Below are 25,293 nucleotides of genomic sequence, written 5' to 3'. Positions count from 1 at the left end.
CAGAGGCCATCCTTGGAGTTGGGTTTGGCCAGGTTCAGTTGTTTGAATTTGCTTGTAGCACTTAAAATTGTAACGCTTTGTACTTGCTGATTAATAACTGTGTAGGAACGTGCAGATGTTCAGGGCTTTTCCAGTTTGATCCCAGGGTACCTTCAGACTGGAGACATGGAAATGCTTCTCTTTTGTGCTGGATGTTATTTACAGCTTTCTGGTTTTGTCAGCCGAGTAGAAGCTGGTGGAGGCCCTGCACCTACAGACACCTCTGCCTTTCCAGGTGTGCCCAGCTGAGGTGGGAGCGTGTCCTGGACTTTTTCGGTGTAGTCAGAACATGGCGATCATAGAATCACAGAATGGTTTGGGATGGAAGGGACCAGGGACACCTTCCAATAGACCAAACGGCTCCCAGCCTCACCCAGCATGGCCTGGAACACTTCAGTCCTGCCATCCTTTGTTGGGCTATATAGACTTTTACATGTCTGTTTGGGAAGTGTGTGGAAGTCAGAGACAGGGCGTGAGGACAGGCTTGTCCTGTGATTCAGTGTGATACAGATTTACAACACTCAGTGAATACAGCTGAATACAGTGAACTCAGCTGAATACAGACCATTACAGGTTTACATAAAAACACTTCCAGAAGCTTTCAGATTGAGATGAATCACAGATTAAACACCGTAGTTATTTGAAAGAAAGAAGCAGCTCCCTTCTCCACTAAAAATCCACACATATTTTGAATCCTCTTCAGGATTCAGGGTGTCTTCTTGGATCCCAACCTTGGCTTGGCAAAGGTCTCTCGGCCTGTTTCTGCAGCTAGTGGCCTGGTCAGAAGGGAAGTGACTGTGGCACTGCGATGTGGGGATTCTGTATCCTGCTCATGGTGGGGTAAGAATGAGCTGTCTATGCCCTCCTGATCCTTCTTGGTGCTGAAGGGGAACAATGAGGGTCTGGAATGCCAGGACAGCCCTCACAGCAGTCCTCCAGCCAAGGTGGGAGCAGGGCACAGTGGCATAAACACTAGTGTTGGGTTTAGCCAGAAGAAACATATTAAAAAATATCTCTTTCATGTTGATGAAAGAACAGATGAGAGAAAAAAATTCTCTCTGAAGTGGCTGCTTAATTACTGTTTGATAAACTACAGTGTGTAGTTTATCAAATTCAGTTGTTAGTGGCTATACTGTTAGAATAGAAAGTGTTTTTTCCTCTGGAGCAGTAACTTTCCACTTGTTTGTCTGAATTACCCAATGTGACCAAGTTTTGTGTGACAAGCTTAAGCCTGCTTTAAATCTGTCTGCTCCTTGTAAATGTTTCATTACCACCATGGGAGTCACTTGGGATATCTCTCTTCAGTGGCTTCAAGCTGGGACCCACCGCTGCAGGGTGTCTGATGGTGCTGCAGCTTCTGGTGAATGACCAGAAACGTTCCCAGAAAGAAATTTAAAATACGAAGTTTAAGGTATTTGAGTAGGTCTTGGACTATTTGCAAATATGTCTGTCTTAGCTCATTAAATCAGGCAACTGGCTGAATCCAAAGAATTAAATGAATTTTAATTCTCGGTATGCTAAGAAACAATTACCTGATTCGGTTTTAAGTATAAAGAATGTAGTCTGGTAAGTCATTGAGAATGAAATTCCTGTGATGGTTAAAACTGTTAATAAAAGTTATAAAGAAATAGACAAAGCAGCTGATAGGCAACTTCATGCTTTTCTTTGTGTCATGTTTTTAACAAAGTTAACTTAAAGATTAAAAAAATGAAATACGTGTTTTAGCATGGTCTAGTGGAAGGTGTCCCTACCCATGTCAGGGGGTGGAGCTGCATGAGCTTTAAGGTCCCTTCTAACCCAAATACGGTTGGGATTCTGTGATGTGATCTTTAGATAACTGAGTGGTTTGCTGTCTAGTTTAGTAATCCCTTTAAAACTGTTGTGTCTCTTCAGTAGTTGTTACAGTTTAGTCAAACTTTAGGAAAATGCCTGTGTGGTGTTTTGGGTGTGCACAGTGGATTCTGACGCAAAACATACCGGGGGAGGGATGTTCAGCATAAAACTTAGTGAGTCTGGGCAGGAATATCACTCTCTTAAAAACTAATTGAAACACAAAGCAGAAGTGCCTGTCTTCATATAAGATTTCCTTTTCCCTGCAGGAGTTTTTGGAAGATCACAGCAAAAGTGTAACTCAAGCAGAAGTGAGGGCCATGTGCTGAGTCTTGCACATTTCTGGTGTTTGTGCAGCTGGTTTTGCCTACCAGCTTTATCCCACAGCTCAATATAGAGTGCATGTATGTAAGTCTTCTTTTGCTGACATTATTAAAAACCAAAGCATAAACCTACTGGTAAATAACTTGAACTTGGTGTAAGTTGATATACTGATTAAGTACTTCCCTCTTGTGCTAAGTGATTTCTATGAAAAATCTGGAATTTTTCTATGATTTTAATTCTATGGATTTAAAAATTATTTTGACACATTTTTTTCCCAAACAGACAACATTAACACCCAAACCACTTCAGCCACCCCCCTCCTTGAGGTTTTATTGCCTGGAGATGCAGCTTTGCTTTGGCTATACACCAGGTTTGCCATGACCTTGTTGCAGCAAAAAGCAGCAGAGTGTGCTGGTACTATTCATTAAATGCAAGAGGATTAACATCCAGTTTATTTCCTCTAAAACCACAGAACTATCAGGAAATAACTAAGCCCTAAAGTTTTAGGTTTGTAGAAATGATTTCCTCCTAATGCATGTGCTTGGGGAGGGGGGAGTAGTGGAGGAATTTCAGAATCCTGTTATGTAAAAGAGAGGCAGAGCCCTGTTTTAATCCCAGGGAATTATGTTTAATGGCTTGTTTCATCCTTTATTGGTCTAAAGAATTCCTCAAAAATCAGCTGACCAAAAGTGCCACAGGAGTATTTTTACCTCTGGTGCTGCAACTCTTATCTCTCAGTAATTTCACTAATCTTCCTTACAGTGAGATTAGATTGGAAATGCTTTGGTGCAGGGGGGACTTGTTTGTGAAAACTTGGTACTGTGGGTGCCATTGAGGGGAAGTACCAGTAACTAATCAAATGTGATGTTCCAGTGCTAAGGAATGTATTGAGCGATGTATTACCTTGGCTAGTTGACAGTGCTCCCTTGGAAGATGATGTTTGGAATGTAAACTTCAATGAATTGTGTTTGGCATATTAAAAAAAATACTCATGGCATAAGTTTGACAACAAAATTGCTGTGGATTTCTTTCATAGTGAGTGTTGATTACTGTTGAAAAAAAAAAACAACAACATTTTTAAACAAAATTTTGTAAAATAAAAATTGTTGTAACCTAGACTCTTCTATGATGATTCTGTGGCTTAAGATCTGACATATTCAGATGCCACTTATGCATGTACTTTTTGTTTTATGTGGCAATAATATGCCATATATACAACTAAAATATTTTTTCAATGTATTCTCTGCTAGATGAGGTATGAACTGTGAAGGGGTGTGTGCAGCTGGGGGTTAAACCATGCAGAACAGCTGAAGTAATAGCTTGTGCTGTGTCCTCTTGCACATTTTGCAGAAGGCAAACAGTTATGTCCTTGACAGGCTTGGGTACTATTATTAAATCCTTTTTAGTGGTTTATTTACAACAGGAGGAAAACAGTTTTACTCAATCCAGGGCCTGAAGTATTGGTCATGTTGTGGAATTTCGGACTACACAACTCAACTCTAAATTGCAGGCTTTCCTTTCTGCCCTACTTACTCAGTCTAAAAAAACCTAATCCTGTGGATTTTATTTCCCTCTCTGTAGGGAAGCAGTGAGTAATTACTTTTCTGTGGTGAAGGTAGAGATGCTGGAAAAGTTTAATTAATGCTCATTAGGAGAATCTGCTAGTACCTTAAGGAATTCATTAGGACGGGACTAGTAATGTTCATCAGAATACCAAATAAATGCAGTGGAGTGAATGTTATTTAGGCTGTACTGTGTGGTATATTTTTTCTATTCTGCAAAATGTTTCAGAATATGTGGGTCCTCCACAGACAAGGATGTCTTTTAACCCCTTTAAAGTGTCCAGATTCATGATGAAGTTTGGATTTATAGCATAAATCTCTAAATTTCCCATCACTTTGTCGATATAGAATTGAGGAACTTAAGAGAAAAGTCTGCTCAGCCATAAGGGAATGCTTCACTGTCACTTCATTTGGGTGGCTGAATGGCCTTGTTCATTTGAATATTTCACATTAATCTTTCTGCCATAGTAAATATCTTGCAGAAGGTGTTGAGAGCGTGGTGACAACTTGTTTTGTGCTCCAGGGCCCCTCTGTAGTGCCAACAGGAGTGCAGAAATAACATCACCTGTAAGCTGACGTGCAGGTTTGGGTGTCTGGAGTTGGAAAGATCTTTGAACTTCCCTCCCAGAGCAGCTCAGAGAGCTGGTGAGATACCCTGTGGCCACAGCTCAGGTTGGCCTGCTGGCTGTTGGAGAGATCTGGTGGGTTCAGGGTCTACCCTAAGTTTATTTAAACTTGCGTTTTAAAGCTGAAGCTACAACTATTTGTAAATCAGAGGCATTTTCATTGTTGACTGTCGCCCTGAATTTTCTTGCTTTCGAGTGTTAGAATCTTCTGACTCTCATGCAGCTTCGTGTAAACTATATGTACTTTTAGAATTTATCAATGTGTTTGCATAGTTCTCCTCTGAGAGGAGAACTCGATTGGTGGTAATGGTGACCAATGAGGTTTGTGAGGTCGCAACCTTTTTCAGCCAATTGTTGGCTTTTGTACAAAGTGTATATAAGTTGATAGGGTCAGAAAATAAAGGAGCTTTCCATGCTGCTGCCTGCTGTCCTCTGTGTGTCGCAAAATAGCGCCCACAGTTGACACAATGTTCTTAGCATGTTTTTTTAAAACTTACAGCTGGAAAAGAAGAGCTGCACAAGTTAGCTGTTTGACTGGAGCTGAGAATTGGAACTCTGTGGATACTGGAAAACTCCATTACCATGCTGTGATTTGCATAACTTTAATAAATTTTGCAACAGTCAGATTTTAGCATAAATTTCTATATATATTTCTGTTAAACAAAATATAGGCCAGACAGGTGTGTCTGGTAGGAGGCAGGAGGTTATTTGCTTTCTCTGGCCTTTGCAGAGGGAGGGAACGTGGAATGAACATGAAAAGTGCTGTGTAGATGAGGCACTGTTTAAACTGTGGTGTTGGACACTGCTTAAAATGTAGTTATTTTTATCAGATATTGGCAACTGTTTGAGGGCAGTGGAGGCCGGCGTCTTTGGGGTCTTCATTAACCCTTTCATCAGTCTGTATTTTACACAAGTGCTGGTAGTGGGTACACAGGGGAGTTCCAAAGTATTCAGAAATACCAACTGTTCTCTAACTAAAAAGTCTACTAAAAATAGGATATTCTTCCATTCAGACATCAAAACCTGATCTGTAATGTGAAGTGTCATCTCTAGGAATAGTAAAAAAGCTTTTACATGAGGAAGTCCTTTCAGTGAGCTGTTCTTACAGTGGGTGAAATGTAGCAAAAGGAAAATGGACTTGAATCACTCTCTGCTTTATTGAATTACCTATTGGTGGCATAAAATATATTCTGAAATCCTTATTTATTGCCTTTTGGCAAATACGAGTTTTTTCTACTTGAACTATGTTCTTAAGAGGTATGCTGCTCTTCCTGTTGTGGGGCTGCAGAGATGTTGGATATTAAGGAAATGGCAACAAGAAAAAGCATGTTTTCCAAAAAACACCCAGTTCTTTGACAGAACTTCCTGTGTTATCTAAAGAATTTGAAATTGGGACATGAGAACTAGGTGCTCACTTCCCACTGCAGTGATCTGAAAATACTCAGCATTCGTTGTTACCTGGCAGTCTGAGTTTTAAATACAGAATGCAAGGCTTTTCTCAAATTCTAAATGCGAGGCTTTTTGTATTTCACAAATAAGTGGACGTAAAAATAAAATCTGGTTTTTTAAGTAACAATGTGCATCTGGTTCAAACGCAGGAAATTTGAAGGATGCCTGCAAACTTAGCTGGACCTCAGTGCTGTGGCAAATTACTTTGAGAAGCAGAGGATATTTGTAATTTTGGTATGCAAAGACTATTCTTAACCTGCATGATGGACTTGCACTGGTATTTTTTAGAGTAACAAATTATGTAGTTGGCCCTCTCCAGTCAGACCCTCCTGGCACCGTAAACCTTCCGGATGCCCCTGTGCTGTACAAGTGAGGATGTGCAGCATCACACAGCGCAGCCTTGGTTTTACCTGATAGCTCTGACAGTGCCTCTGGGAAAGCCCCATTAGTCTCTTAGTAAGAATTTAAACTGGCAGGTAAAGACAAGCTAATCTCTGTTTCATCCCATGATTTATTTGAACAGCAAGATGTCTTTGCTCTTGCTGTAGAGCTACCAGTGGGGGCTGAACAATGAGTTCGGGAATTTAAATGAATTTATTTAGTAACAATCATGTGCTCTCTATGTGATTGCTGGCTGATTCTGACTCGATATGAAGAGCAAAATTGGGAAGGATCTTGACTACATTCCAATCACAGTTTTGTGAGATGATGCACGTGGTTAGGACAGGTGCCTTCTGTGAGATTTGCTCGATGTAATTCTTATGTTCATAGGCGCAGGTTCAGTTTTCATCACTTAGCCAAATGTTTTATTATGTTGGTCAATTGATATATTTCATATACTGGTATTCAGACAAAAATGTAACCTTTTAAAACTCTTACCTTCAGATTCATATGTGTTGTGGAAGTGAGGAGAAAAGGGGGGGTTTTAATAAGAACCATCTAATATGGGCAGCAAGCTCTGTGCTCTAGTGATGGTAGAGCATTTCAGAGAGATTACTGCAGAACCCATACGGTCAAACACGGATGATAAAAAAGGAATGATGAAATACATACAGGAACAAACTCTGTGCCGTTAGTTTGGGTGTTCCTGTTGGGGTGCACAGCCATAGCTGCTTTCTGGTTGATTGCAAATTGTGAACAGAAATTGGATTTGGCTTTGCCTTCAAAGCTGTCTCTTTATTTGAAGTGCTTTCTTACAAGGATTCAGTTTTTCTGTCAGTCTTGAATTTAGTGAGCTCTTTAAGCAAATATAAATGACTCCAGCCTTTGGAGACAGCTCCATACAGATGCTGGCTGGCGAGTTTCCCGAGCGGAATGCACTGCAGTCTGAGAGCTCCGAATGCAGTGAAACTTTTGTTTTTGTAACTGAGGACTCTTTCTGGGTCATGACGTAGACAACATTATTATTTTGCTTACGACATTCACCTTGTGGCAAACTTTGTTGGGCAAACATTAAGTTACAGAATTGCAGAATTGCTAAGGTTGGAAAAGAGCTTTTAGGTCGCCAAGTCCAGCCATCAACCGGCACCACTAAAGCCTGTCCTCAAGTGCTAAATCAACATGTTTAAAAAACACCTCCAGGGATGGTGACTCCAGCAGTTCCCTGGGCAGTCTCAATTGAAACTGAAAGCAACTAGTGCAAGCTAATCACTGAATTTAATGGCTTATCAGCCAGACATTTGTCACAGACATCTGCTGGGGAGCAGTTGTTTGCTGCCCTGTTCTCTAGACTTTGATTCTTGTTCACTGCTGAAATGTTTATTGTATCATTTATTGTACTTGGAGAAGGGCTAGTAGGTATCTTTGAAGCTGGCCATGAGTGATTGTGCCATTTGTACCCTGACTGCAGCCACAGCCCGGCAGGATTTTCTCAAATCAGATGGTTTAGGCTTTTGAGGTGTGTTTGTACATGGCTTATGCTGGAAATCACAGAGTGAAAATGAAGTTACTGTGGACTTGTTGCCCACACTCTTTCTCTCTGTTTTGACTAGTTCTAGTTTATCATATAGAGTAGTGGAAGAAGTTTGCTCTGAAGTTAAAAATAATTAGAAATACATCTGAGGTGTTGCCCATGTAGAACAACCTCTCCATAGGTGAGGAAATACTAATACATGCCAATTAGAACTGAATCCGCTATACAATTGAGCACTGAAAGAGCAAGTTTTCTTTTAATGTTCAATAAATTCTGATGACGAAGATCAGATTTGTCCTTTTAATGAATAGGTTATTTGCCCATTTTTAATCTGCCAGTCTCTTGAATGCAGGTGTTCTGAGCTCTTTATTGCAGAAGTGTTTCTTGAAAGAAGATCATCGTATTGCTGTTAATTGGGGTGGTTGTGAGCATGGCCAGGAGTTGGACATCATGATCTTTTTTGGTCCCTTCCAGCTCAGGATATTCTATAATTCTGTAAGTTGGTTATTAATCTGAAGGTTTATGTTTACTAGCTGTTGTTTACCAATTTCTTTTTCCACATACTGATGTCTTCTCTTGAGACACTTCTGTTGCTAAGTACTGATAGATAAGAAAAAGAAGAAATGCTGAGAAACAGATGTTGCAAGACCAAGTACCCAGCTGTGTGCTAAGAAAATTACTCTCGTGGTGATTAGTTAACAATTCCTTAGCAAGCAGAGGCATAGGTAAAACAATAAGCCCAGCATGGGAAAATAATAATATTAATTTAGAATAAAAAAGAAATTTCTGAACATTAAACACTGGCAGCATCAGTTCAACCGTCTGTGTTCCTGAAGAGCTGACTGTATTGTAGTGTCACACCAAGGTCAGTTGAGCTGTTTTTAGAACTGATTTTAGACATGTTTTCCTTCAAACTGGTGATGGGGAGATGTGCGGATTTTCAGCTTAAATGCTGCATCAGTGATGAGGAGGAGTCTGTCGGCCTCAGCTGGCCGGGTTTGTTAGGAATTCCAATCACTGTGCCAAATAGTGAGGTGAGCACCTCTGGCAGCTCTTTGAATGAGCTGTGACTGTCAGTGGGATCCTGCACCACTCCCAGACGCGCTTTGGAGCTCACCACTCAGCACCTCCAGCACATTTGTGCCAGGTTGGCTGCTGTGACCTGGGTTCCTGGAGGGAAGGGCTGTGCTGGGATGTGCCAGCACTGCCTGGGCAAGTCCAGCATGCTTGTACTTCACTAGAAAGCAGCTGGATCTCAGAGGCTGAACAGTTCCTCTCTGCTGGCATTCAGTTCCACATATGTGCACTCCTTGGAGAAAGCACTCTTTCATAGTTAATTGAAAATCCTGGGTTCCATAACTAAAAATGAACCTTATTAAATGAATAATGATAAAATAATAGGATATCTTGTGCAAGCAGAAGGAGAAATTCTTTTAATTTTTAATATTATGTGATGGTTAACTGAACATGTAGGGAAATGGTCTTCCCTTACTTGATTACTTAAACAACAGCCTGTGATAAAGATTGCAAACAGAGGCTTCCCTGCAAAATTGGGTTATAATAGAATACGAGTTCATGCAGTGACACCAGAGCGATTCGTGGGTGTGGCAGATCAACGTGTATCAACATCTCTGCTCTTTCTGCAATGCTGTGCTGCACACTGGTGCGCCCCTATCCTTGGGTGTTGCAGCAGACTGAGTAGAGCATCCCTCGGTGTAGAATTGCTGTGTGAACTCTGTGAGTCAGACACTAACATTAGTCATGGCTGGTGCACATCTGGAGTTTCAGTGATTTCACTGACTGCCCATGTTGTGCAGTGAGCACTGTGGAGGGATTTTTTTCCTATTAAACTGTGAGATGTCTCTAATCAATACTGCTGTGATACAGCACTTCTGTGGCTTTGATTGGAGGAGTGCTGACCTGGCACGTAGATCTTAGTGATTCTAGGTTCCTGGGAGTCCTTTCGAGTGTGGTGAGTCATGGCAGTGCAATCTGCAGCCTGAAGCACCAGCTGTCCTTTGGGAATGCTGCAGCCCACCATCCAGCAGTGCTGGGATTTCCCAGGCTCCTTAAAAAGCTGGTTTCAGGAAGCTCTAATTCCTTCCTAAAAGTTGCATAGTTGGAATAGGAATTGTTCCTTTACCCTTGTGCTCAGGGGGTCTCTGTGCTGGTGGGACCTTGGCAGGGGGTGGGTCTCATGGGAAAGTGGCATTGAGGAGCCACTAAAAAGCCCTTGGGTGACTGTATGGGAATGATCTGTTACAAGAGGCGTTATACTTGCAGGCAGTGCAAAGCAGGGATGTTCACGATGGGGCTGGTATTTAAAAGCCCAATTTGCTGTTGTGTAGATCAGTTTTTAGGTCCAGCTATGACAGCTCACTGACACAGCTAGAGGGCACTTCTGCTGGGAACATAATCTGTTTTCCATGGTGGGTGGTCACCCCAGAGGGTTGTCTGCTCCAGGAGAACAGGCATGCAGCATCTTTGCCGACAGAGTATCTTTGTCAGAGTCCTGCCCTACCGAACTCCAGACTGAAATAGGTTAGTGGGCCTAGAAATTATGCAGAGTGTAATTGCATATCTTGCTTCCTATAACCTGTCTGTGATTTGAATAAATTCTATTCTGATCTGAACACTCAAAAAAAAAAAAAAAAAAAAAAGGTCTTGGCGTGTGAACATGTACCCTTCTGTTGGGAAAGCAGTGCCAAGTCCCAAGTAGATTAAGTGGCTTGTGTAACAGAGAGCAGCTGCAAGGACATTTTTCTTTGGGGATGTGATTGAAATGTGTCATTCTTTAGAGCTGCATGGTGCTTAAGCAATGAGATATGGTATGTTAGACATACGTCACATCTGAAACATGATGCACTCCCTTCCAAACAGAAGGATTGGCAGCTTCTGCCACACACTGTGACAGGTTAACCTGCACAGGTGCCCTGCGTGCAGTCCCTTGTTGCAGTGCGACATTGAATAATATTAAATGTCAGTAAGTTTGAATTTGCACTTAAGCTGGAGATTTCCAAAGGGAAGCATTAATATTAGAACAGTCTGGGGACTCAAGTAACGTTTTGTTCAGTTGGATATGTTAATTGTGCTTTCCAGACCAAATTGATTTGTTTGCTGTCTCAGTAAAGCATTTTCTCTAGTGTGAATAAATTAAAAACGTCACATTGTAAATTTCAAGGAATGAATGGAAGATTATTTATAAACTGGGAAAAACAAGCCATAGTTAGCCCCAGGAAAATCATCTCCATTGTTCAGGTTACTTGTCTTTGTTTTGGTGCTCCACTCTTCAATTAAGAGCAGACTAAATGATTTACGTATTATTGTAACCTGTGACAGCTACAGAGGACTCTTATTTCATGGCTGTAAGCGTCTGTAGTTGTCTTCACAGTACAAGTGTTGCAACGACAGATACTACTTACCCAGAATAGCCTCTGCAGTGTACTGAGCTGCACAGTGATTAAAACTCAGCAAGGCCTTGAGTGCGTAATTAAGAAGTTTTAATAAAGTGCTATTATTAAAACAATTTTGTATCTTAATTTTTTATAACTTATTTGTGTATTACAAGTTCTGATTGTTGTTTTGACCCTTTAGAGTGTTGTAACATCCTTTTACATGAGCCCATTGGTGTGTTGCCGTAGCAGCTCCATCACTTGCCTGATGGTTTGAGTAGATTGTGATCAGGAAATGGCCTCAAGTTACACTGAGGGTGGAGTTTGGGTTAAGGTGCTGGGACATTTTTTTCATGGGAGGGGTTGTAAAGCTTTGGAACAGGCTGCCCAGGGCAGTTATTATCCCTGGAAGCGTTCTAAGAAATGTGTAGATGTGTCACTTGAGGACATGGTTTAGTGGTGAACATAGAGGGTGCTGGTTGATGGTTGGACTTGATGACCTTAAAGTTCTTTTCCAACCTTAACAATTCCATATTCTGTTCTGCTCAGTATATTTGATTCATCTGTTGTTGTGGTGTCAAAAAGCCTGTTTCCTCTTATGCTTTACATCCCTTTGTCACTTTGAGAGTCATAATTAGATCTCGCAAATCACGTTTGGTTTTTGTGAGGTGTTTCAAGCTCCCAGGCTGGGCTCAGTGATTTTTCCAGACATCCCTGCAAATCCTTTTCTGTCTCAAACCTGACAGTATCAGAGGCTCACAGGTGCAGTTTGTCTGAATTCTTGTTCTTTACCATCACTGTCAACACATCTGACTTGAAGTGGAAATCATGGGCCAGTTTACCTCACTTTTGAAAATACAGCAAATCTTTATAGATAGGCAAAACATTGTTAATCTGTTCAGTGTTTTTTCACTTCTCAAGAAAATACAGAATTAAAGAGAAGAAAGGAAAGTCTCCATATATAATAAAAACGGTCAAACTTATCTTGTGTAAAGTTATTTTGTATTTTTCTTCCTCGCTGTTAAATTGAAGGAAATGGTTATGTTTACATTTTATTTGAAACCCATTCATTATTTTAAATTACTTAAGTTCTGCTTATATCTCCTTCAGTGTCTAATCTTCTATCAGAAACAGCTGCACAGACCTTTGAGCCTTGCTGTTTAATTATGGAGTATTAAAATACTTGGCATTATCAGAGTAAACCCTGCTCACTGGTAGTTCTCCTGGCTGTATTCCCGTGGTTAATGGATTTTTGTGTGCATGCAATGTATTACTGTAATTAAATCTGATGTTGGTGTGTGTGAAGCTGGAGTCTGAAAGTTGGAACTACTTTACTCAAAAGAATTTCCATTTTAAAAACCATTAAGGTTGTAGGCAATTCATTAGACTATGTGAGTTTTTTTGCTGCCAGTGCAGGGCATAAAACCAACTTAAAATGCTGCCTTTCAGTGGAAGCTATGCACAGGCTGAGAATGTCTACAGATGTAACAAGATACAGATAAGAAAAGTAGAGACTCATGCTGGAACCATGTAACTGAGTAGTATTGCTGCCCTACATAGAAGTTTCCAAATGCAGCTGTTCTCGATTTCCTACTTTTTCCTTAGTTCGGAAGTGGTGCATGAACGACCCTGCCCTCCCGTGTGTTGGCTGGGGATGCCCTGCAGAGCCGTGGCCATGTCCCAGGAGCAGATGGAAGGGAAAGGGCAGGCATTTGCCTGGAGCTCTGCTGATGCTCTCCCTGCTCAGAATGTGTTCTGGCATGTGAGCTGAGCGCTTGTGCTTTTAGGTGGCTTTAAAATAAAGCTGTTTGGTGTTGGTTGTGTTAGACCAGAGCTTCCCTCCGTGGGTCCACGGGAGCGTCCTCCTAACCTGCCCGTGGATTGCTCTAGAGCTGTCAGGGAAATGAGCTCAGGGTAGGTGCAAAAGGTTAAAAACCTCTTGATTTTGCAGTGCTGGATCACAGACCCCCAGAATTCTGTGATCAGGTTGAAAGGATCCTTAAGGATCGTGTAATTACATAGGCAGGGACACCTTCCACTAGACCAGCTTGCTCTGCACCCAGTCTAACCTGGCCTTGAACACTTTTAGGGATGGGGCAGCCACAGCTTCTGTGGAAAACCCGTGATGGCCTCAGCACCCTCATAGGGAGGAATTCCTTCCCTCTGGCAGTGGAGGCCATTCGCCCTTGTCCTGTTCTCCAGGCTTATTCTTCACTTCCAAGCGTCAGTGGTTCTGGTATGTCTGTGAATAATGGCAAGTGTGGCATTCTGAATGTACATGATGATACTCTGGTTACATTTCTTCTCTGCTTTGCTGAGTGAGAAAACAAAACTGCGTGGCAGTATGTGGTATCTGCACTTTTCACCCTGTGGTGTTCAAACTCCTCTGGGGAGGGGAGTGAGGAGACTTGTGGGGCAGAATTAAGGAGATCAGCAGGAAGATGCCAGAAGGTGGCGGCAGATCACTGTGGGCTGGGCTGGGACAGCCTAAGGCATCCTTACTATTACTTTATTTTTCTGCTTTCTAATGCACACCATTCTCTATGTGAATTTCTCTAATTTTTCCTCTGCCCACTCTTTTGTTTGACTTTCCTCTGTTTTCCCCAGGCAATCCTGTCAATCTTCAATTCAGCCATCTTGGTCTCAGAGTATAGTCCAGTCTCTAAGCTTTTAGTATTAATATTAACCCCTCAATATTGGCATATCCTTAGTAACAGCCTTGCTTTTTTTTGTCTTAAAATTGAGTTGATATTTATTGAAAAGTCTTTATAAGCTTTTAAAATTTTTAACATGAAGAGGGAAAGATCAGTGAGTAAATAAAGTCTGTAATTTTACATCCAGAACAGATTTGCACATATTGCCTGGTTTTTCCAACATGCAGTGCTCTGAAAGTAGGTGATGAAGAGATTCATCTGCCTCGGTGAAATACGAGTGTATTGATCTGCCTAAGTGAAATATGCTGGCCTTGCTGAATTGCAGATCTGGCCTTGACAAGGAGATGGATGGACCATTTTAGCAGCAAAACTTTTTTTTTTAATTTTGAGGAACTATCTTGTCTACAAAGAATAACGTAATTTGTAGTAACAAATGGAAAGTACTTTTCTTGTGGGAGATTACCCCATTTGTTTCCGTATTCCATGACATGTTTTGCTCATTACGCTGCAGGAAGCAAATCCAAAGTTTTATAAGGAACAGTTCATCAGAGTTGCTGTGCATTCTTGGGAAGGGGTTGGGTGGAGAACTGCATTAGTGGGAATTGGCTGTTGCTCGTGTAGCTGCTGGACAGCCATGAGGACAATGCTGAGGTGTTGTCCCAATACTGGCAAAATGCTTTTGTGTGTTTGGAAGCAATTTTTAAATAAATGACAGTGTTAAAGCAGGTGAGAAGTTGACTTCATTTGGGACTCAAGGCTTGTGTTCAGCACAGGATGTGCTGCCTGTTCAGAGGGTGTGCTGGGCTTCTGTCCTTGCTTGAGGGTTTAAGGCAGATTTGTGTGTGTTTTGGTTATCTGTGGACATCATTGACTTCTCTGAAGGGCCGATAAGTAATCTTGGTTCCACTTTGAGGTATTCATCCTGACATGGTTTTGTTTGGAGGGGAAGAGGGTGCAGACTGAAAACCTTTTTGGTGTTGGTGAGTGGTGGTTTGCTGAGGTCATGTTTGAGAGTTGAGAGCAAGGTGTGAAATGCCCTCACCTTGGCTAAAAGGGAAGGGAAAGTATAAAGCTGTCACAACAAAACATGCAGACAGCTTTGTGGAAGTGACACATGGTTAGGAAAACTTGCTTGGTGGTGGGAGGGTTTTGATGGTTTGGGATTTTTTCCAGATTTGACATGTATGTAAGTACAGTAATTGGTTGAAGATGTAGGTGAGTGGGCCTGGTTTGTGGACTGCTGTGGGGTCTGTGACCTGTTTGAGGTGGTCTCCTTAGCAGCTTTGAGCTCACAGGCTTCAAAGGCTCCTGTCAGAAATGCTTCTGGAGCAGGTTTATGCATTTCATAACCTGTTGGTGATGTAATTTAACAGGACCAGTTGTCTGATCCAGCCTTTTTCCCTGCTGTTTCCCTGTGCTACACCATTATCCATCTGCTGCTGCCCATCTTGTGTTCTAGGTCTGGAGACAAAGGTTGAGCATTTCCCCTAAAGCCCTGAATGTTCTGCTGTAATACGTAACTTAAATTTACCAAGGTCACTGAACCGTATTTAATGTGCTTTCTGGGAGGCTGTCAGGGTACAAAAGAATGGTTTGTACCCTCCTATCTGAAGGATGAAGCAGTAATACAAGAGCTCAATTATTTCTGGGCTGCAGGGGCCGTGGTTCTCCAGTGATGTGACAGATTCACTAATGATACCTAACAGATGTATTGCAAAGGAGTAATTGTAAAAAAACCCAACTCCTTTCTATTATGCAATGTTTTTAAGAAGGAAATATTTTCTTTTTATAATTTGAAGAGTACAAGTTCCCATGTGACAAAATATTGAACTCAGGTGACTAGTGAGTAGGTGTAAATTGAATGGAACCTACTTCAAAGTACAGTGAAATAGTTTCTTTTCTGTAGAGACTTTGAATTTTGGTAATAGGTTTGTATTTTAATAGTTTATATTGATTTTTTCAAACAATTCAAAAATACTGGCACTGTCTTGCTCTAGGGATGAGGGGAGATGGTCATTAGTCAGCTCTGCTTAAAATCACTGTGCCAGAAGAAGTTTCTTCCCTGTGAGGGTGGTGAGGTCCTGGCACAGGGTGCCCAGAGAAGCTGTGGCTGCCCCATCCCTGGCAGCATTGAAGGCCAGGTTGGATGGGGCTTGGAGCAGCCTGGGTGAGTGGAAGGTGTCCCTCCCCATGGCAGGCAGTGAAACAAGGTGAGCTTTAAGGTTCCTTTCTGACACAAACCATTCTGGCATTCTGTGAGGTTGTTGAATTTAAAACAATGCAACTCTTCTGACCGCTTGTTTTTTCTAAAGCTTCTATAGCAGTGAATCGCAATTCTTGTTTGTGAGATCTTGCTTTACAAATTACTCTAATTTATTCTTTTTTCTTCTTAAGGAAAAGTCATCAACAAGGACTTGCGCCACTACCTGAGCCTTCAGTTCCAGAAGGGATCGATAGACCACAAACTCCAGCAAGTGATCAGAGACAATCTCTATTTGAGAACCATCCCTTGTAAGTATGTAAAGATCAGCCTCATTTGATCTGTTCCTACTAACTTCCACATCATTTGTGAGCTTGGAATGCCTTGTAGTCCAGTTAGAGTTTTACCTTGCAGCAGGGACTTCTGGCTTTGCTGCAGTAGTTTCACATCTGAAGTTGCCATGAATTGGTACAGGCAGTATGGACTGAAAACCAGCAAAAACTTCAGAATTCAAAGTTCAGATTGTTTCAGTAGTATCTCTGCATTGCTCTTCATAAATTTGTCAGTAGTTATTGTTAGAATGACCACCACAAGAAATAAATATTTCTCAGCATGATCAAGCAGTGCAAAAACATCCTGGTTTTTCTCAATATGCTGGAGTTCTTTTCTTTGCAAAGAGCAAGCTGAGACCATGAGTGTTGAGTGCACTAGGCAGAGCAGGGGAGCTGGATGGAAGGAGGGTGGGAGGGGGCTTGGGTGCAGAAGGGGTGGCAGTGGCAGAATGTACAGGCACACTGCTTACTCATCCTGCAAGGACTGATTAAAAAGGCCCATCACTAACTGTTTAAATATTCTTTGCACTAAAAACTTACTTTGTCGAGTAATATTTTTGTATCTACAGGAATTCTGCTCTCTTCTCTCTAAGCACACCTGAGAGTTTGTGGCTTTCTTAAACTGCATTTCACTATTACTAGATTTTATTTACTAGCTTTTGTTAATGCTGCTTCCTGAGAAAAATTATATATGCCTTTTAAATGATATTAGGTTGTAGGCAGTAATGAATAGCAATGAATCAGTTAAGTCCTTTCAGGCGAGCTTTAATTAAGCTGTTGTAACTATGGGAGGCCTATTTTCATAGAAGAAACACTTTGAGAACCTCTGCATTAACACAGTAATTTACTGACAAAGCTTAACTACAGTCAGGAGTTGGAATGTGGCTGAATTACACTCTGAATTGTAAGTTTAACAATAAATTTTGTGCCTAGTTATGGATTTGGTGGCCCAAAAATCAAATGTGCTTAGTCACAATGGCCTCATTGCCAATTAGACAGTGCTGGTAAAAATAGGGAAAGACGCAGCACCCTTACAGCTGGGTTAAAATAAAATATTGCAGCTGTTCTTAGAATCCCAGACTGGGATTGCCTGTCCCAGGTGTCATCTGCTGCCACAAAAGCTGTTTTTGGTTCACTGACTATAAGAAAGAATTCTCTCTTAATTACCACCTCACCCAACTTCTTCTCCTCCCCCAATACCAGAACTGTCATTCCCGTGTAATGTACTGGCTCAGTTTTTATACATTATTGTTCACTTGCTCAACAGTTGTTTTAACTCTTTACTGGAGTGACATCATCTTTGTATAAAGACTTGAAAATACATTGTTTTTACTGAACTGTACAGCAGACAGCATTTGGTAACAGGCAGCACTTAAGGATCTTACAAGAGTGTTTTCTCTGTCTTTGCAGGCACTACAAGGGCTCCCAGAGATGGGGAGGTCCCTGGGGTAGACTATAATTTCATTTCTGTTGAGCAGTTTAAAGCGCTGGAAGAAAGTGGAGCCTTACTAGAAAGTGGAACGTATGATGGTATGTCAGTGCTGTTTAATGGAATGGAATGGAATAAAGACCCAGTAGTTGTGTCCAGGAGCTTAGTCCAAGTGTAGCTCCTTGTGGTTACCAGTTTTCCTGCTCATTTGCTGGTCATGACAGTAGTAGAGAATTATTTTCATTGTTGCATTTTGGGAAGCATTCCAAAAAGGTTTGTCTGTGCCTCGTACAAATTTAAGAGAATTTAGTCAATTTTGTGTAAACCTCAGAGAACAGAGCCATGTTGTTCTCCGAGGTGTGTATCAGAAGGACAGAAGGCAAGGGAAAATCTGACCCAGCAGGGCAACAAAAGGATTTTCCAATGAGAAGTTGAACAGCACTAGACCAGGTTGTCCAAATCTGTAGGAAAGTTGGGTTTGTTAAATGTGGTGAGGAAAAACATTGTAATGAAGATGGTGCAAAAAGAAAATATGTAAAAAGTAGACAATCCTGTGAAAGTATCTGTGTTCTTGTTTTCCGTATCCCACGCTATCTGTTAATATTGTCCCATCTGCGGAAATCTCCTAAGCAAATTCAGGCTGAACTAGTACTTTTTTTTTTTATTCCTGAGCTGCGCTTTATCTGGCTCTCTCCTCTCTGAGCCTTGCCCTTGCTTGATATTTGCAGAAGGGTTTTCTTTCTTACTTTATTTACATGGTCAAAACCATATCCAGGCACCAAAAGGTACCCCAGCAGGAATTCTGGGAAGCTTCCTTGCTTTGTGCTCCGTTCCCTAATAGAAATCATATGAGCAGTCAGGAGAGAGGTCAATTGCTGAAATTCTTTTCCAGAAAACAGCAGATGATTCCTTTGTGCTTTAGATTAAAATATTGAAGGAAAAATCTGTTCCTTTTTCTGAAGTAAAAATGATTTTTAGATTAAGTCATATCAGCATCTTTGTTTTGCAAATGTATTGTCAGTAGAAAATTGCAAGTGTTAAAAATCAATTACTCGTTAACTGGTTTTATGGAAGTAAATAATTTGTTTCTGCACAAAATGAATTTGCTGTTTGACTTTAGTATTTCTGTTACGCTGTTAATTAGTGCGTAGAGTAAGAATAATTGATTTTCACTGTTTTGCTCCTCTAAGGTTGCTCCCTAAGTCTCTTTATGGGGTATTAGTGAATTCTGGGCAAAGTAACAAATCCATCTTTTTCTTTCGAAAACTTACAGCAGGATAAAGTTTTCAGTTAGCCTCTTGTTTTCTGTCAGCTAGTGCTGCGCTGTCAAGAAGTCAGTGTGTGAATAAATAGGCTTTGGCTGTCGATTGGATTTTGGTAGCGCTGATGTCTTCTTTGAGGCTTTAAATTTTCACCAAAATATGTTTGCGTGGGCACTAAACTGATAACAGCCACTGCCAGTGCCTTCAGCAAGTATTAGTGCTTCAGTGATTCTGGTTTCTGTCTCATTTTCAGGTAATTTTTACGGTACTCCAAAGCCTCCAGCAGAGCCCAGCCCCTTTCAGCCTGATCCAGTGGATCAAGTTCTTTTTGACAATGATTTTGATACTGAAACTCAGAGGAAGAGAACCACATCAGTCAGCAAAATGCAAAGGATGGAAAGTTCTCTCCCTGAAGAGGAGGAAGAGGAGGAAAAGGAAGCAGTTAATGGCAGCGGAGGGATAGGTTGGTTGACAAGGGGAGAAATTCCCTGCAGTATTGTATGAATGGATAAGGACTGTACAAATAACATTCATGCTTCCTTAGTTTTGGTGAAGTGTGAAGGCCGTTTCTATACAGGCTGGTGCTTCTACTTGATTTCGAGATGACCTTTTGAAAAGAACCAGCTGTTCTCCCAGCCAGATGTGCAATTGCATCATAAAATGCACTGTTTGGTCAAGAACATGTGGTGCTGGATATGGGCCAGTTACATGAGCGGGAAGGAAAAAATTGTCCACTCTTCAAATAACAGAATCCTTCATAGGGTAGAATTCATACCCTGCAAATGTTGCTGTTGAATTTTGAGGCAATTACTGAATTTTTACATAGGAGATTTTAAGGAATTGATTGGTTTAAGAGGCAACGTTGGCTCATGCTGTAAAATTTTGAGATGATTTCACATAGGGGAACTATCACACAACCTGAAACCACCCGAGGGAGAGTTTGTGGAGAGAAATAGGGCCAAGTGTGTTGAGGCTGAAGTGGTGTCCAGCAGGACCTTTCTGGGACTGGCAGGATGCCTTTTTCCTTTTGCTGTCATGGTTACTCATCTGGAGGGAGGAAAAATGATGGTGGAGAGGAACTGTCACATTGCATTTGCAGCTGATCCTGTGTGTGACTGTTTAGGACAGAGTTACACTGACCAGACCTGACCTAATCTTGTCATCTTCAGGGCTGGCAACACCACAGAGGGGCCAATGGTCAGGCTGGTGGTTGGGTGAAGGTCACGGACATCATCATGTCACAGATGATATCAAGTATAACCTCAGTTCTGAAGGGTAGAGGCTTCTATTTAAAATTTCCTGCAGGAATTTTTGGGATCTTTTTTTCTAGTTGTGGCTTGTAGGAAGATGTTTATTTTACTGGCAGTTTGAGTCTTCTCTACATTTCTTTCTGATTCTTTGAGGAATATTAGTAGGAGTTTTTGGGTTGTTTTATGGCATTACAAACACTGTTCTCTGTAGAAACAGCAACAGAGCGTAGTCAACTTGGATTTCTGCCAGCGTTGATTTTTCTGAGTAGACTCAGACACATAATACAAGGTTAATTCTGTTTGGCAGGGGAAGAGCAAAGTTCAGTGTTTTCATGTCAGCTTTTCAAAGTTCACAGTTGAAAAAAAAAAGTGAAAAAATGCACATCGCATACAGGGACATCCACTCATAGCCAGATTAAGAGGGTGGTTCTTTGTGAGAAACAACATAAGCATCTGACAAACACTTTCCCTGAACAACTGCAGAAAACAAAGAAAAACATTCAGATTCTCCTGACTGGATGAAACCTGTTCCCAGCTACAACCAGACAAGCAGCAACATGGACTTCAGAAATTATTTATCGAGGGATGAGACGTTGGAACCACTACCCAAGAACTGGGAAATGGCCTACACAGACACTGGCATGATCTACTTCATTGAGTGAGTAGCTCGCTCCTTGGAGGAGAGAAGTGCTGGTGGCTGCAGTCTGGAAAGCTACTCTTTCACCTCTCTTCTGCTCTTTCTGTTTCTATTTCTTTATGAAATTTAATATACTCCTACTGTTACAATCCTTACTCATAGTCCTCAATGTTGCACGTTCCGTACAATTGCCATCGTGCAGGAAGACCTTGTAGTTCCACCTGTGAAGTCACTTTGTTTGTTCTAAGTTTTGCATCTCACAAATACCAAGCCGGCTGAGTATTGCTAAGTTAAAGTTTAACATGAAAACCAGTTTTCTCTGGAATTTGAGACCTTGTTTATTCTTTATTCTCTGCTTGTGTTCCTTGGCTGGGAATGGATGTTTCAGAATACAAATAGCTCAGATGAAAGCCCAGGATAGGAAAGGAGCTCATGTGTGCACATGTAAACCTGCCTCATTTATGAGTTCTAAGGCAAAAAATGGAACAGAAACCTTCCTGAGAATTAAGCATATGAGGAGGCTAATTTTTTTTTTCTTATTGGGTAGAAACAGCTGCTATTCCCACATAAGCTTTTGGGGTCTAGGGGGAGGATCTGTGCCTCTAACACTTCTTGTGTGCCCTGGAGAGTCTCCAATGTGCTGGTGCCTTTTTTAGTATTTTATGATGTGACTGAGGCACAAATAAAGGTTGTATTATCTGAAGTCTATAGGATCCTACAGTAGTAAATACTTGAAGCAAAGTTTCTTCAGTGTGAAGGTGTTCTCTCACTGACATGTGTTCTGCTCCACAGTCACAACACCAAGACAACCACATGGCTTGATCCTCGGCTCTGTAAGAAGGCCAAAGCTCCTGAAGATTGTGAAGATGGAGGTGAGATGTTCACAGTGCATTTGTCATCTGTCACTGATAAATGTATGAGTTTTTCCCAGCTGGATACAATCCATTCCCAGCTGGATACAATCTCCCTGGTAGATGTGCCTCTGGAGCTGGTAGCATAGTGCTCAGTCCCCATTGGTGGCAATAGGAATTTACATTAGACTGGGAAAGTCCATGGTGTATTTTCCCTGGAGTAGTAGAATCTGGCTCAATGGAAGGTTTTTCTGCATTCCTGAGCATAATATGAGATATTTTGTTCCAGTAAGTGTCCTTCTTAAGGAAAAGGCTGCATGTGAGTGATGACCTCACTGGAAAATCTTGTATAGGTGGAATATGGAGAAGGAGAAGGTCCGTAAGTTACAGAATATTGAAATAACAAAGAAGGTATGACAAAGTACATCTTGCTAATGATAACTGTTGCATGTGACAGAGTATTTGAATGCAGAAGCTAAGGGAACAATCTAGCTGATTTAAATTCCTTCAAGACTTCCAGGACAGTAGCCTCCAGGCAATTCCTGCAACCATTTCCTACACAACTGGGCAATTTAGTCGGCAAGAAAAGAGTATTGGGTAGCTCTGTCTTCAGCAAATGCCTGAGATGTTCCAAAAGCTGAAGCAGGCTCAGAATGACCTGTCATCATCCAAAATTTCCCAGCCTTACGGCCACAAATCCATAGCAAAGCCAGCTTGGAGCCATGGCTGCCTACTGCTGCTTATTAAGCATACATGCAGCTCACCACAGGATAAAAAGAGCACACTGTAAACAGAGATGCAGGATATTCAAATGAACAATACTTAAATTAATAGATCTCCTGGGTCTTTAGTCAGACCCTGTGGAGCAATGCTGGTATTAGTAATCGGTAACATGCTGTCATATGCTAGGGAAGTTCCTGTTACTGTGAAACTTAGGGCAGCCTCAACCTCAACATTGCAGGACAAATTTATTCTTAAAATGTCTGGCTGACTATATTAATTATTCTAATATTTAAATTTCCATGGTTAAGATAACTAGAACAATAAATTTGATAAGCTGACCTCTGTGGTAACTGCTTATTACCTTCAGACAGTCATGAACTGCTGGCACTCTCTTACCAGATGCTGAATTTGCCATAAAAAGGAGCCTTTTGCATGTAATTTTCAATACGAACAGGTCTTTAAGTTCATTATATGCTTAAAGTGCTGTGATTTCATTGAATACAAGGCTCATCATTTAGTGGAAGAAAAAGTAAGAGTTACAGGGCTTCAGATTCCCTGGAACAGGCTGATACCTTTCATCACGGAAGAAAATGGGACATGTATTTTCCTTGTGTTTTTCATGAGTCTAGGTGGTCTTTAATGAAAACTGATAATTGTGGATAGTTTTCCCTTGTAATGGAGAACTTTGTCTTTCTGATTGCAGAACTTCCTTATGGATGGGAGAAGATAGAAGACCCTCAATATGGGACATACTATGTTGAGTAAGTGCTAATTATTGATTTGACATACTTAAAAATTGAGCATGAAATTCTGAAGTGCTTGATATCCAGTAAGCAGAGGTTGTAATGCAGTAAAAGGCCAGGTTGGACAGGGCTTGGAGCAACCTGGTCTAGCAGAAGGTCTCTCTGCTCATGATAGGAGTTGGAACTAGATGGTCTTTAAGGTTCCTTCCAGTCCAGACCATTCTGTGTTTCTGTGAAACTTAAATATATCCAGAGAAAACCAGTTCTGGGGTTGCAAACTCATGGCACAAACTTCTGGTAGCAGTGGCATGTGGGAAAATCCACAGATGTGAACTTAAAAACTTAGCGGAGTGCATTTCATTTGGGAAAGGAAAGCAAGTTGCAACCAAAATAATTTATAGATGGAAGCGAGCTGATGTAATTTTTCTTAGCTTAACCAAAACTGAGTCACTTAAGAGTGGCACCTGATAACTTTAAAAAACTTTAAAAAAGATTAACTTGTAGACCATTGCTGTCTCGAAAGAGCCAAGTCAATAACCACTAAACTGCTGCAAGAGCTCTTTTGAATTTCCTTCAGGCCAGAGGAAATTAAATCTCTCCTTAACCATGGAGAAGAAAATAGTAGAATTGAAAATGTAGCTTCGGAGAACAAGGAAGCATTTTTCACTTTGCAAAGCCAAGGTATTTGAATGATGCTCAAATTTGTTGGTTTTCCCCTCCTCTGCTGTACTTCTCTAACATCTACCAGGAAAAAGGTGAAGCCTGAGTTTGGAAACAGTACAGGTAGATGGGTGAAGAGAAAAAGCAGGTTTGCTCAGTTCTAAACTATTACAACTCTACCTAGTGATTAAAGAGAGTAAATTTTTATTTGCCTCAAAGTAACCAGAAAACAGCTGCTGAAAGAACAAGAGTACTTTCAGTGTTGGTTATGAGAGTTTTTTGTTCATTTCTCCAAATTATTCATCTGACATAATAAAAGATAGTGTTTATAGATGTATTTTTGGGGGTCATCTTTTTTGGGAAATAGTCAGAATGTTTTCTGTTGAAATCCTGACCTACCTTTTGTATGCCTGCAGTCATATTAACCAGAAGACACAGTTTGAAAATCCAGTATTGGAAGCCAAAAGGAAAAAACAGCTAGGACAGACTGATGCTGGCCCTTCCAAATCAGGTATCACTGAATATTGTGGGTTTTGTCACATATGTTTTTATCTGCAACTACGCTTTTTAAGAACCCAGTTCTGGGTTCCTCAAGGCATCAGCCTTGTCTTTTTGCTAGCCATTACAGTGTTACCCTCCAAGATGTTTAGGGTTTTGTGAAGGATTTTTTCATGTTAAAATTTAACCGAGACACTAAGTTTGCTTTTAAATCATTTTGGTTCCTCTGAAGCTGGTTGTCATAAAGAGCCATCTGGAAGTGCAGGTAAAACCACACCTGGAGTTTTTATCGTTTTGGTCTGCTTTAAGCTTGATATTCAGGGATTAAAATTGGGAATTCGGGGTGGGAGGTTTGCCTACAGCTCTGTTGCAATCTGTTAAAAAAAGCTCTTTTCCATTCACTGAATGAGTGTAGCACTTTCCTGTCTGTTTGCTTTATCCCTTAAGAATGCTTCAGAAACTGACCAATAACAAACAAATCATTAATCTTTGTGACACCTTGAAAATAAACAAAAAACTTACTGGAACTTACCCTGGTTTCCTGCCTTCCTGTCTCTGTATTCCATAATTCCAAAGGACCAGGGGCGTCTGTCTTCACTCGAGATCCATCCCAGCTTACTGGAGCACTTATAAGGACAACGCTGAAAAAAAGTACCATGGGATTTGGCTTCACCATCATCGGAGGGGACAGGCCTGACGAGTTTCTCCAGGTGAAGAATGTGTTAAAAGATGGACCTGCTGCACAGGATGGAAGAATTGCTCCAGGTCAAGTATTATTTCTGTAAAGTTTCATTTCCTGGGGTACTTTGGAGAAGATAGCCTGAGGTGCAGGAGGTTGGATGACTCTATCCACATCCTCACTAAATTAACTACTTTCAGATTTGTGAAAGATCCGTGCAGAGCAGTGGCTGAAAAAGAAA

At 41.1% G+C, this 25,293-nt stretch overlaps 2 protein-coding genes across 6 annotated transcripts in view; one reads left to right on the top strand and one right to left on the bottom strand.

Annotated features, from left to right (window-relative positions):
- Positions 1–25,293, bottom strand: part of SLC16A1 (solute carrier family 16 member 1) — a 201,069-nt gene that overhangs the window by 98,661 nt on the left and 77,115 nt on the right. The window lies entirely within an intron of this gene.
- The window catches only part of MAGI3 (membrane associated guanylate kinase, WW and PDZ domain containing 3), a gene marked incomplete at its 5' end in the record, with an annotated part of 54,709 nt that overhangs the window by 9,245 nt on the left and 20,171 nt on the right, over positions 1–25,293 (top strand). For 3 of the 5 annotated variants that reach the window (XM_083878254.1, XM_083878256.1, XM_083878258.1), the window contains 8 exons: positions 16,183–16,299; positions 17,731–17,850; positions 19,265–19,474; positions 20,745–20,919; positions 21,691–21,770; positions 23,176–23,233; positions 24,292–24,386; positions 24,950–25,138. In XM_083878254.1, the coding sequence (XP_083734380.1) occupies positions 16,183–16,299; positions 17,731–17,850; positions 19,265–19,474; positions 20,745–20,919; positions 21,691–21,770; positions 23,176–23,233; positions 24,292–24,386; positions 24,950–25,138 (1,044 nt within the window). Of the gene's footprint in view, positions 1–15,867; positions 15,999–16,182; positions 16,300–17,730; positions 17,851–19,264; positions 19,475–20,625; positions 20,920–21,690; positions 21,771–23,175; positions 23,234–24,291; positions 24,387–24,949; positions 25,139–25,293 lie in introns of those variants that run through there. The other 2 variants (XM_083878255.1, XM_083878257.1) reach the window with 2 other exon arrangements.

Source organism: Zosterops lateralis, assembly GCF_965231275.1.
Source record: "Zosterops lateralis genome assembly, chromosome: 26".
NCBI classification, from domain to species: Eukaryota; Metazoa; Chordata; class Aves; order Passeriformes; family Zosteropidae; genus Zosterops; species Zosterops lateralis.
The sequence above is the reverse complement of the archived record's forward strand: the minus strand, read 5'-3'. Positions and strand labels throughout refer to the sequence as shown.